This window comes from Vidua macroura, chromosome 3 (assembly GCF_024509145.1).
Source record: "Vidua macroura isolate BioBank_ID:100142 chromosome 3, ASM2450914v1, whole genome shotgun sequence".
Taxonomy (NCBI): domain Eukaryota; kingdom Metazoa; phylum Chordata; class Aves; order Passeriformes; family Viduidae; genus Vidua; species Vidua macroura.
Genome location: NC_071573.1, coordinates 8,242,262 through 8,255,978, shown reverse-complemented (window position 1 = coordinate 8,255,978; position 13,717 = coordinate 8,242,262). Strand labels below are relative to the sequence as shown.

Here is a 13,717-nt window from a genome sequence, read left to right as displayed (position 1 = left end):
CTAACCTTTTCATTTGATTGTCTTCTTTTCTTTAGTTGAATGAGATCTGTTTCCACCTTTTCGGCCAACTCCAGCTTCCTCTTGTTCCTCTTAAAAGCTGCTAAACTAAACCCTATAAAAATAGTTCAAAAGCATGTAACTAAGTAAAATTTACTTATTTTAAGCAAATATTGATAAGTCTACATTTTGAAGGACACATCCCCCACTTCTTTACTGATGCAAAAAGCATCAATAAAAAGCCAAAACCTAAGTATTTCAGTTTCAGTACAAGTTGTTCACATCTTTTCCTAAGTTTAAAAGTTCTACTATTGTGCAGCAAAAGTGATGAGTAAAATATCTGGTAGAAACACAGCATGAACACATTGGAAGCTGGTCAAAATATCTTTGGCAATGAAGCAGCACTGCACAGAAGAGACCAGAATAAGTGGCTTGTGTTAAAATTGTTTTTGACTGCTGACAAGAAAATAGATACCACGTGAGCTCATTCTGATAGCCATAAAATTAGGTTACTATTTTATTACCTTAATCACATATCTGTATGTTTACCCATATATTTAAAGCCACACACAAGTCTAGCAGTAGTTTACGCTCCATAATCCAACACAGTCTAAAGACCACCTAGGTCTCAAGAAGACAAACATCTACTTTCTACATCTAAGCCCTACATTCAGAAAGGAAGTGCTCTCTAAAGTGGACTAAAAAATAAAATTGTTATGCTTAAGAGACTAAAATGACATGTTCCCATTTTAGAAGTTTCAGTTCATGAACAAATTGCAGATATTGATATATTTTGTTTAAATTAGTTTTGACTTAGTATCATCCCCAGGCTGTTTCAACATCCTCTGTAAAATGTAAAGAGGTGGAGAGAAAATGTCTTTTGTCACTTGTTTAACCACACTAAATCAAGCTATTGGGAGAACAGAGCAATTTGAATCTTTTACTTATACAAGTAAGTCACAAACTAAAAAGCACAGGTTTTTCTATAAACTTCAAAAAATGTCATTTTAAATGAAATTCTGAGCATAGTTACATCACTATTATTCAGAAGACTGGAACAGCTACATGAAGTCTAGTAATAAACTCAATGTTGCAGAGCCAATGGAACCCAGAGCTTTCATTTACAATTCTCACAAAGTACACAGACAGTGAGCTTTTTACTTTGAAACTTCTCCACACAGGTATCAAATTCACCTAGTGAACTCTCTTTTAATCATGTTTTTAAGTATATAAAACTGGACCTTAATGTCCACACAGTTAGTTATTCAAGTATATAACTCAAAAAGTAGTGAGAAAGCTGACATTTCTCTCCAAAAACCTAATGAATACCAGTTCTTTAAAAATGTAAACCTATATGAATCAGCCATCAACAAGAAAGGCGTTCATTCTACTATATAGAGCTGATTAATGCAGCTACTTAGGACAACACATTTCTATGTTTGAAATGAGGATGAAGAGGTAAAAACTAAATACTTGATAAGAGGGAGCAGACAAAGAATCATTTTAGTCAAGTACTAACTGGCAGTGGGGAAAAACAAACTAAAAATCTCTCACAGATCAAGAACTTTGTAAACAGAAGTGCCCCAAAATAAACTAAGCCAGCATATTGTTTTTAAGAGAATTTTTAAACAGGAGAACTTGTAAGTTGACACAAATTCACCAAGCACAGCAAATACCTATGGGCAGAGCCATACAGGGTGAGTAAGAATGGTGCATGGCCTTGGTATTCCTCAAAAGCAGGCATTACACAGGGATAAATATGCCTAAGCCTGTTACCTGCTGCTGCCACTACCTCCTGCCAAGCTGGAAAAAACGTGGACATAGAGAGGCAAAAGGGTGCAGGAGCCCACACATGCAAACCTGAACAGGTTCCCTGTACTTCAGAGCCCAATGTCAGCAGTGTCCTGAAACCTTCTGCAGTACTTGCATGTTCACCAGTTCAAACACATGCACAAAAATCACATCAAATGCACAGAACACATGGACTAGCTCCAAGCTGCCCTGCCAGCTGCACAAAGTGCTGCTATATGGCCTCTCAGCATCTCCACTCCACCTATACCCTGGTAGCATATTTATCCAGACGTTTTTCCACAACACACAGAATTGTCCAAGCTTGAGTTTCATTCACTTAAGACAACAATCCCTAGCTAAGCAATTAATTTTCAGATGCTACCCTGTGCTTTAAGGTTGTTTGTCTTTTCAAAACAAGAAAAAGCCTGAAGACTTACTCTGAATGATCTGCTAACAGTAACTTCTTATCTGCATTGTTAATTCAAGGTGGTATCGGTAAGTTGTGAAATACGGGGCAGAAAAAAACATCATTATGAGCAGAGAAGCACACATCTCCTGGGCCATGTCAGACAGACAGATGAAGACACCTTTCCAGCAGCATTTAATGATGTAGGTTGGAAGGGATATTAGGAGATTGTGGAGTCCAACCTCCAAAAAAACTCACATCCAATTTAAAAGGATTTGTTAGATTCTGAGTACTTTCAACAATGGAGATTTTACAACTCTGGGCTTCTGCATCAATATTTGATCAACCTCAGGTTTAAATAAATAAGGTATTAATTCATAGTCTTCAGTTTGTTCAGTTTACCATGAAACATCATACCTTTCAGACCTGTGAGGGAACGTCAGTCTAGTCAGACATCCCCTAGAAGGGAAATTCTTGTGCTCAGGCTACACTGAACTTCAAAATAGCTATTAGGATTAACTTTTAGATGAAAGGTGAAGATTTTGTTTTAGCAAGGACTTATGAATAACAGCCTTTCATTTTTTAAGGAAATTACTAGCAGTAATTATCAATTCCTCTTAGCAAGATAAGCCAGCTAATACCTCCAAAGTGACCAAATAACCATGAAATAAAGGACCAGGTTACAACTCAAAACCTGGCAATTTTTACCTCTGGTAGTTTTATGTCCAACTTCAGTTAAAAAAAAAGTCTTGATTCTTACTTGAATCTTAAAATTGGTTTTTCTCTCCCCAGAATAAGGGACTAAAGACTAAAGCAAGTGACAGGCTGCCTGCCCTCAGTTTATTCCTGCCTTTGTGATGCTCTATGTAAAACCACTATAAATGCCATTAAAATGAACAGTACTCTCATTGCTTCGTCTTGGTCTACTATAGTGACAAAAGAAACTGAGGAACACAAGCGAGCTCCAAACTACACACATGAAAGATGAAACTAGAGTTTTCTGAAAACACCCTCTAAGTTTGGTCCTTGACAAAGAACATATTAAAACATTCCATGAACTAAAAAACAATCTAGGATTCAAACGTGCTTAGTTAACAACACACACAACATGGAAGAAAGACCTAAAGAAAATTTATTTTATGAATACACACTACAGACAGAAAGAAAACACCTATACACAATTTGAGTTCATAGTTCACATTAAATCCATCCATTTCACATTAAATCTAAAACAAAACCTCAACTTTGTGGTGCAAGGACACTACAAAATTTCATTTGTCCTTAATGACAGTATAAAAACCACTCTCACCTTCTCCAACCAGACAGTGCATTCCAAGCTTGAGAAAAGGAAAGGGTCACAACACAGTGATGAAGACAGGCATGTTTTCCTAAAACAAATGCAATATAGCTACATCAGCCTGATGTTGCCTGGGTCAAGGAGGAAGAGAAGAGCAAGAGAAGCAAAGCTTACTGACTAGGGAGAAAGCTAGGAAGAGCAGTAAGGGAGCTGATGGAATTTTAGCTTGAAGAAGTTTTGGATCACAGCCCAGTGGTACTGCTGTTGAAATCTATGGAAAGGTATTTAGTAAAATGCCCTTTGATTTTGCTCAAGAGCTTAAAAGTTTAGATGCAATTCAAACAAGTACTTTCAGATAAAATCCCTGGCAATTACTACTCTACCCAGTAACAGCATGTGCACTCCACATCATGCTTAGAAGAACTGAGAATTGAGTCTTGGGAGCCACAGAGTACAACCAGCCCTGTTGTTCTGCTCTCTAATTTATGCACCTACTGGCATAAATAAAACCGCCTCTGAGCTGCTAGGAGAGGAAGGGAAAAATGAAAACTCCCACAGCTTTACAAAATTGCTGTTCTTGTTTAGATGTCATTTTCTCAGGCCTCACCCAGACTAAAGACTCAATGAGTGACAACCATAGCACATCAGAACCAAAGTATTACAAATAAATCCAACCTCATTCACAGTATTTATCACACATCCCTGCCTCGCAGCATGGGGTGCCTCTTCTGGAACAAATAATCTTCAAGGACCTGGAAACACCTTCCTAATCATCCACATTCTCCCTTCAGCCCCCAAGGTACCAACATGAGCGGTCCACATGTACTTTGCAATTTGGGTGCAACTGTGCCAGAAAGGGGAAGCTCTGGTGGAACACTTGGTCACAGCAGAGGTGAGACAAGTGTAGGGGTTTTCCTGGGAGAAGGTGCAGTGGCTGAGCACAGAACAAGTAGAAGTAGCTCCTGCCCAACACCACTCGCCTGCAGGAGAGGTTGGCATTAGTGGATGTGGTATCAGAACATGCACTTGATAATATTTATCTGTAAATGCAGAAGAAAAGTCTCACAGGCACATCTTGTTCAAAGCTAAGACTGATGTTCAAAAAGTTCTGATGTTCCTGGATACCCTGCTGAGAAAAGGCCACAAGATCTCCATTACATAATTAATTAGCTCAAGATTCATCTCCTAAACTTTTACATGCTTTTTTCATCATTATCACCACCTAACAAGGAGATGAGAAAGTAATTTTCAGCAAGCAGGTCAGTGGAAGAGATCATTAGTCTCTGACTAATGATGAAGAGATTCATCTGTGCCACTTGTTTGCCATAAAACTTCCACACCCTTTATTTACCTCCTGTACTCTGATCATTCCTTTAACTCCTTTAACCATTATACTATGTACAAGTAAAAATATAATCAAAAATCTTGACAGTTCTATTAGATAATGATACAATGACTAAGTAAATGAAACACAACTGTATTCCCCATTCTACATAGCTCTTCAGAAGTTTTTCTCAGCCACCTTTCATAGCCCATTAGAAATGATTCAGAGAGCACAGGCATATGAAAAGCAGACCTGTCCTATACATGGAGTCCTTGAAACTACTGAATTGTTCATACAGACTTAAATACAACACTAAGACACCTTTTCATCTGTTAAATAATGGTACAATTGATACATATCTACTTGTTAATTCTAGCCCTATGTACCTTAAACAGGCCTGCACATGACAGGCTGTTTATTAGAATACACTGTTAATTTCTTGCCCAAAGTTAATGCAAAACATTTTTGCTACAAAGTCCATTTTTCCTTAAAATCCTCGTGCTTTTATAAGCCACATGTATTCCCTTATTTATTTTCAGCAAGGTTGAAAATTTAGATAATGGCTATGTGAACAACTATATTTTCAAATAGAGGAAGGAAATACAAATTTTTAGCACCACTAAATGACAAATCAAGTTCAGGACAATATTCAAACCCTCCTGGTTACAGTGGTGGAACAGCAAGCTGGGAACACAAACCCCAAATAATAACTTTAAATCAGACACATTAATAATTACTATGCAACTAAATATTACGCAACCTATACGTGTTCAGCAATCCTCGTTTAAAATCAAACTATAAACTGAAAATACTACAAAAACTCCAAGAATATTTAAAAATCTTTGAAGCAGAGATAAAGCTCTGACCAGTCATATAGCACCCCCTGGCAGACTGTGCTTAGAGTCAGCTGGCAGAAGCTTTCTGCAATTTATCTTTCTATTCCATATGAAAGTAGAATGCAACTATTGGAGAAGAGAATTAAAAAGAAATATACTAACAAATTAGTTAACCCACAGGAATTCAAATGATCTTGTGAAGAACTCTGTTGAGCAGTTACTAAAATAAATGACACAAAACAGAAAGATGAAAATAAATTTCTTTTTAACAAAGCTATTTTAAATGACAGATTAACAGCACTTAGGCTTGTGTTGGGACTAAAAGACTAACAGAGATCGCTTCCATGTTGCCATACTTTGACAGAAACAGAAAAATGAATGGAGGGGGAAAGGCACTTGGCAAAAGCATATTAAAAAAAATAACCCAGCTCTCAGAGCACTGCTCCATAGATCTGTTCTTTACAACATAAACTCAGGGTAAACTGCTGCTGGACACAGCGTTTCTTACTACTTCCTGCAAGAAATCTTGTTTTTCATCAGGCAGCCTTTCCTGAGCCTGGAAGATTTTCAAAGTATCTTCCGGGCACTTTGGCTCAACCTTTTTCCTGGGTAACTTACAGCCGTTCTCCTGGCTGCACTCAGCTGTTCAGATTTCAGAACATCAAGTGACTACAATACTGTCTCCAAATCCAGGGAAGATTTACATCATGTATTCAGATTAACCAAGCTTCCTAACCAAATCCCCAGAACCCTTGAGTTTCTTTCCAAATCTTTCATCCTCCCCTTAAAAACAAAGGAAACATGGTCTGAGCCACTGCCTGAAATTCATAGCACAGTTCCAGCAATACAGCAAATGTTTTTTCCTAATACAGTGATAATGAAGTAATGAGAGAACTGGGAGTGAGGTGAGATTTGGGGTTTTGGAAGAGAGGCAGGCAGTACTGGTGGTCACGGAGACATACAGTGTCACTAGAAATAGCACAGTCTGCACTACAGTCATCCAAAAAAAAGACTCTCCCTCATTAAAGAATCCAAGCAGCCATAAGATAAACAGGAATTTCCTTGCATGCACAAAGTAAATTTTAAAAAAGTAGCAAAGTACAAGTAAAGAAATGGTCTGTTACAAACAGAATTTCAAACCAACCCATAGCAGCCCTGAGTCTGTTGAACAAGATGTGATTTTACTGATGACATGAAGTTATTCAAGGAAATTCGAGAATTTGACTGAAGAAGGATTCTGAGTAGGACTCTGACAATGAAGTAGCAGCTTTTATTCAGCAAGTCTCAAAATAATGACAATGAGGTAACTCATAGTAGTAAAGGTTTACTGCACTGTTTACTTTCCATGTATGCAGGAGTCACTAACAAGTCCAGAATTTAGAGTCTGGAATAATATAAGGGATAGGGGAAGGGAAGCAAATACTTGCTGTGTTCTTACATCCTTCCTTAAGCATCTTATTTATGGCTACTCTTGAACTGCAGTTCCAGTTATGTGGATCTACTGCCGCTATTTTGGTTCTTATATAACATTATTCACTGAGGTGCTTACAGTCACTTCCACATCGTTAGAGTGACAAGTTTGCTGCATGAGTAGGTGCCTTCCTTCTCTTTCCCTGTGAAGACTTAACATTGTAAGCAAATGCAAGATGCTGTCTTACAACATGTTATCTTTGTCAAAGATAATTTATATCTATTATAGGCTGAGTTGATAATTTCAGATAGAAGTGTTTTGGTTATTACTAGCGCAGGCACAGATAGTGACAGCTGGGGATGCACCTCAAATTTACATTGCATATTTAAAGTGTCCTTTTAACATTTTAAAGAGACTGCAATGTACAGTAATTCAGCACTTCTAAATTGTAATTACACCTTAACACTTGGATTACACTGTCGAAGCTGTCTCTCTAGCACAGAGCAGCAAAGCACTGGGATAAACCAGTATGGGCTCTGTACTGGCAGCCTCTAATCTGGGCAGGGATTAATAAATTCAGCTTCCTTGCAGACTGTGGGTAATACAGATAGATCACATTTCAGGTGTTTGGGTTTTTTTTTTAAACCACCCACTCTGTACACTGGAAAGTCACCAGTCAGGTTTCTACAAATGCAGGAAATCCCATTTCCTCACACACTTGACAAACCGAAGAAGACGAAGCACATGAGCCTTGACAAAACCTTGATGTAATTCAACAATTAACATGGTTTAAAATATGCTTCCAGTTTGGTGCTTGGATACTTTGATAGTTCTGAGAGAACTATAGAGCATGACCACAAAGCAGATCGTGACCCTTTCTTTGATACTGATCACAGGGATGCTCCATCCATGCAAACCAACCACCCAATCCCCCAGCCTTACTGACAGCAGCTACCACATTACTCTTCTCATCCCAGGTCCAAGGAAAAGGAGACAGAACAAGACAACTTCAAGAACATATTTCCCATGTGCAGCACAGAGAAGCCAAAACATGCACCTGTTTTGGTGCACATGGAGACCATGCACAGTTCTCCCTGCCAATATTTACTGCAAGTACAGCTCTAAATTTGGATTAGAGGTTTTTGGAGGGGATTTTTGTCTGTTTTTTTTATAAATAAGTTACTAAACGTATTTTTCTGATGTTTGGCAATTTGTTCAGTTCTTTCTTTTACAGAGCTATTCAGAAGTTACATGATGTCTACTTAATTTACCCCCAGTTCTCCATGCAATCTTTACCACAGCAATGGTAGCAAGCACCAACAAAAAAATCTCCCTTTTTTTGAAGACTGGTACATTATTTAACAAAACAGCTGACTTCAGATGAGATCTCTTTGTGGTTGCTTGGAAACAAACTCTATTTGATTGTTTCTTAAGCATATCTAACTTTTCTTTCCATGGTAACATTGGATAAATTTATTTTGGCTTCTTATATCCTATCTGTGAGAGAGTTTCCAATTTCTTTTAACTTGTAACAATCCCATGTTGTCACACATGTTGTTAATGGTCATTTTCCAATCCCACTGACCAGAGGTCAGTGAAGTACAAGATTTACTTTGCTGAGAACTGGGATGGGAATCAATATAACATCTTCTGGAACTGATTCTTCAGGTTCTTGTTTACTCTTGCATTTTTTTTTTTTTTCAGAGAAAAAAAACCTCAGATATACTACCATTAATAAGTATACTGCAAAATTAACTTGTCAGTCCTGGATATTTCAACTGTTTTAATGCAAATTGTTTTGCTAAATGCTGAATGTACTGCAGAGACAAAATGCAAGTAGTGGTTTATTGGAGCAGGATTGTGAAAATACATTGGCTGGGATTATTCTTCTGATGTTTCTCCAATATAAATTCATAGTATGGATTAGGCAAACCAAACTAACAGCGGCCATCCCTGCTAATATGCATATTTATTCTGACTTGGGTACATTGTAGCTAGCAAATGTATCATCTGGCAATTAATGTCACAATTGAAACACACTGGTTACTGGAAACAGCTGAAATCTGCGCATGCAAACAAAATTAGTTAGTTAGGGCACCTTCTTTGTGAAGTATCTCCTGCATGTAAATAGGAACTACTTTTCTAAAAAGAAAAAAAAAAAAAAAAGAAGGCAACCCTCCTCCCCCCAAAGAAAACTTCAAGGCATTAAGTGTTTTTACTCTTTCTAGAGCCACAGAAATAAAGGTGTTCTGCTCAACTCAGCACAACAGCTGTTCTGCAATTCTGCAAATGCTGTTTTGGACAGCAGATAGAGCAAAAGTTCCAGTCATGTGGAGATCAAAATGTTTTTGTTCAAAATGAAATGTATCGTGAATACGTATGAAAATCGGTGCAATCAAATAAAACAGTGCCACTGTTTCAGGGGTTACACTTCAGCACTGAGTATCAACAATTCCAAGCTGCAGTTTCTAGACATTTATCTACATTTAAAATTAAACCCAATAAAAGGTTTAATGGGAGCCCTGGGTTTCAACCTCTGATCTAGGGGTGAGTCAGATATTTGTAGTACTGTTTACCATAAAATAAGCATTCCTAAACTTCTGTGTTCTCCTTCTTTGGGTAATAACTTCTGATTTTTTTTCCTGCATAACCTCGACAGGCAGCACAAAGCATGTTCTCACCTAAAACAAACTACAGACTGGTTGTTATGGCACTTCCCAAAAGGGAGGGGGGCTGGAGAAGGAAGAGAACCATATCCTCTTTTCCATGGTTAAGTACACCCATTTTTAGCCTAGTTCATAGATGATGTTTCAATATAACATAACCACTATTTTTTATTTTAAGAGAATAAGCTTTTATAAGAAACTAGGATTAATATACAGTATAATCCAAGTCTCTTTTCCAGATTGGGTTATTCTATCAGATTAGGTGAAGTGAAGCCTTTGGTTGAAAAAAAAAAAAAAAAAAAAAAGGCAAATTACTTTGACAGCCTGTTTAGACAAGAGCAGTTCTGGACAAAGACCCAGAGATGGGTGTAACTACACAATCTCAGAGACAAACTGGCACCTGCTGAATTTTGACATACGGCTAGTTGGTGCTGTTAGGATCCAAGATGGACCACAACTGGAGACTTGTAGGACTGAGCTTTTAAAAAGCCTACATTTTGGTTAAAAGAAGTCCATCATTGGATTTAGTCCTAGAATCAAGAATCACTTAAATTAGATCTTGCTAAAATGCAGCTGAAGAGTTCACAATTTTTTCTATTTAGAAACTTATTAGAAAATCAGTAAACTTAAACAACCCTTATAGACCATAACACCATAAGCTAGCTGAATGTTAAGAACAATGAAGTGATGTACACCTCAAAAGATGAGGCACCATTTAAAGTTACTCTGTCCTGTTCTTCCTACTGACACCACCAGTTTACTCACTTGTAGCCATGATACCTGGAGGACATGCTGGTATCCCGTGATCAACTGCCCATCTGTAAGCTCCTTCACCAACTAAAAAGCTAGGAGACACAGAAGAGGGAGTTTAAACAAAACCATATAACAAATCCCCCTTTGCTTGCAATTATTTTTTTCTATTTGGTTTGGTCAATTTTAAATCATAAACTGTCTATATTTCACAGGACCGTCTGCTATTAATTACATTTGGCAACCTTACATAGTTTCATTAAAAGATTATGCAGTTCTGACATTAAATTTATTACTGGACAAAACCAAGTGCTATTAAATTTGAAATTCAATACAAAATCAGCATCAGCTTTCAACTGCAGCTAAAACAGGACAGAGCTGTCTCAAATCTTGCTCTCTATATCAACTTAGCAAGATCCTGAAGACTAAAAATATGGGATGAGAAAGGTGAGAATGGGAAGGTATTTCCAGTAAAGCCAGCCAATGTCAAAGGAATACCAAGCAGTATTTTGAGAAGTACAACACAAGCTAAAAACTAACTTTATTTAGCATGATTAAGGTCTATTTCATGGAGTTATATCAATCATTTACAAATGAGACTAGCCCATTGAATTTTAAATATACTTGTAAAAAAACTCCAGCCATTTAAGAAGCTGTTTTCTAGTCAGTACTGAACACTTTACCATAGTGAGACAGTACAAACTGCTGTGACAACAAACAAGAGCAAAAAATATACACACACACAGAATTCTAGGGATGGAAGAAAAAGCAAACCTCATGTTGTCTCCCCTTAGAGAAATTAATCTTATTGCCAAAAAAGGGTATGTAGTAGCTGGAAATGAGACACTTTCATAAAGCTGCTGTGCAACACAATAAAGGACAACTACTTCCAAACTTATTTCAAAAATGGACAATTAAGTTAAGAATAACACAACTGCCTAATGGACACCAGAAGCAAAGACTAAGAATTTTCAGCAAATTGGAAAAAGTTTCACTAAAATATTAGAGTTAAGAAGATGAGTCTAAAGAAGTTATTCCAGCTACAAAGTAATCCGTTGGGCCATGCAGTTCTCAGTTTCTGAGAACACTACGGATATAGCAAATTTGTTAGCATTAATCCTGCTGAAAGTTTTCTTGACAGTGGTACATCCAACATCTGCAGCTTTCATTATACAGTATTTTGTGGTGGTATTTTCTATCTTCTATATGGTTTAACCAATTTCTTTGAAATAAAATAATTTACACAGAGAGAAAGGTTAGGTGGGAAAAGCATCAAACTCAACATTGGGAGTTTGATATATGGTAACTCAAGCACAGGTCAGTCAGAAATACTGTGTTTTACAAGCAGTTTCACAGCTGCCTTTTTAATACTTAAAACCAGAAAATGTCACTAGTATTTTATGAAGAATGCAAAAAAGCACCCAAGAGTGTCTCTTAACTTATGTGATCTGACTTTCAGTTTGTTCACGTTTCTGTCCTTAATCCTTAGATTCCTTTCCCTCCTAGAACACATATTGTTTTAGTTCCAAAGAGTCTTTAAATCAGAGCAGAAAACTAATTGAGGCTCCATATCACCACAAAGATCATCCACCTTTTTAAGACTGTTCAGTTCAGATCTTTAAAGGACACCATAATCACAGAAAAGTTAAAATAAACTGGTTACAAGATAAATAGCATCAGGATCTCAATGCTTTGTTGTGTGCATATAAAAACAAAACTACCACCAAGCTTGACTTATTGGGGGAGAGGGAAGAGGGAATAAAGCCAGTGCACTATAGAAAGCAGTCAAAACAACCACTAGTTTCAAAAGCCTTCAGGCTAATTCAAAATACAGTTTCCCAAACGGAGGGGAAAAACAAATACAAAGGATTAATGAGTTTATTAACACAAACAAAGGATTAATGAGTTTATTCTCTGCTACTCTGAAAGTTGGGTCTGCACAAACAGGACATAAAGATCCTTCTTGCAAATATATCAGACAGAGTACTCTGTAGCTCATACAGGCTCAGAACACAGAAGATGAAAACATCCTCCCAGCAAGGAAGTGGTGCTCAGATGTGCCTTCCAGTTCCAGGCACACTAGGCTATATTAATAGAAAATATAAGTAAAGGCCTCTAAAATGATCTTTTTAGGCAATTTTCTCCAAGAACATGATAATGCAGGTGTTGAATACTCCAAACAGGGCCATTTAATATGGGCTGTAGGGAAACAGGCTGCTCCAAGCTAAACAGAAGTGTCAGAAGGTTTGGTTTGGTTCATGGTCAAGCTGATCACCGTAGTAAATACACTTTGTAACATTTTATCATAAAATGTAGCAATCACTCTGAAATCAATGTTACAAAGAAGAAATTGTTCTGAAGAAATACAGAGCAGAGATAAAAGGTGGTGTGTGTTCATTCACGCTGGAACTTTGACTACGGACTGCCCTACTAGTTACACAATGTTTGTAACCTGCACATAATTGTGTAAAGCTGTGAAGCAATTACAAATCTCTGTATATCCCAAGGTGGGGGGAACCTAAGAAGGAATTCTTTCCCATATAGTTATTATTGAGAAAGGGATATGACATGGACTTAATGTCAGTACTACTAAGGAGTTCTAAGAAAGGAGACATTTAGGTGCATTTGTGCTGTCCTGCAAATCTCACCAACATACATTTAAGAGCAGACAGATGTAAAGAAGCCTCTTTCCTTAGGTCAAGGTTTCACAGCAGGAAACAGAAAATCTTCAAGCTTATTACTATGAAACATCTAATCCGTTACTTAATCAAAGACCGCTTCCAAAGGTTCATCCAGTTTGTAACCATGCAATTACAAAAGTACTTTCTTTTGTAAAAGTTATACAAGGAACAGGAATATCGTACATGAGATAATGCAATATTTACAAGTTAAGTATTTTCTGTTCCTTCATCAGAGAAAATTGTGACAACACCAAGCTGAATAAAGTATGACAGAAAGATGTCAAGACCTTAGAGGTTTCAACAACTGCACCATGCATTCAGGGTTTCTCTAAACTTTTAAAATTCTATTTGGATAGAGGGATACTGTTTTAAATAACACAATAAGAGATTGATCTCTTGAAGGACACACTCTACAGAGCAATTTACAGCACATTAGATACATCAGTTCAGACACTTGATCCCTCCATCCCAGTAAGCTTACCATGTCTGAATAACTTAATTCAAACTCACTGGAATTTCTTCTACAGAAAATCAGAAATATACCACTTTGAATTGGTT

At 37.2% G+C, this 13,717-nt stretch overlaps 1 protein-coding gene across 7 annotated transcripts in view; it reads right to left on the bottom strand.

Moving 5' to 3' along the window:
• Window positions 1-13,717, bottom strand: part of TASP1 (taspase 1) — an 80,655-nt gene that overhangs the window by 47,865 nt on the left and 19,073 nt on the right. For 6 of the 7 annotated variants that reach the window (XR_008436359.1, XR_008436358.1, XR_008436357.1 and 3 more), the window contains exons 7-8: window positions 10,494-10,573; window positions 6-112 (exon numbers count right to left, since the gene is read on the bottom strand). Coding sequence is in view for 3 of the 7 variants with exons in the window: in XM_053973855.1 (XP_053829830.1) it covers window positions 6-112; window positions 10,494-10,573 (187 nt within the window). In the remaining 4 variants the exon portion in view is untranslated. The remainder of the gene's footprint in view (window positions 1-5; window positions 113-10,493; window positions 10,574-13,717) is intronic. The other variant, XM_053973857.1, reaches the window with a different exon arrangement.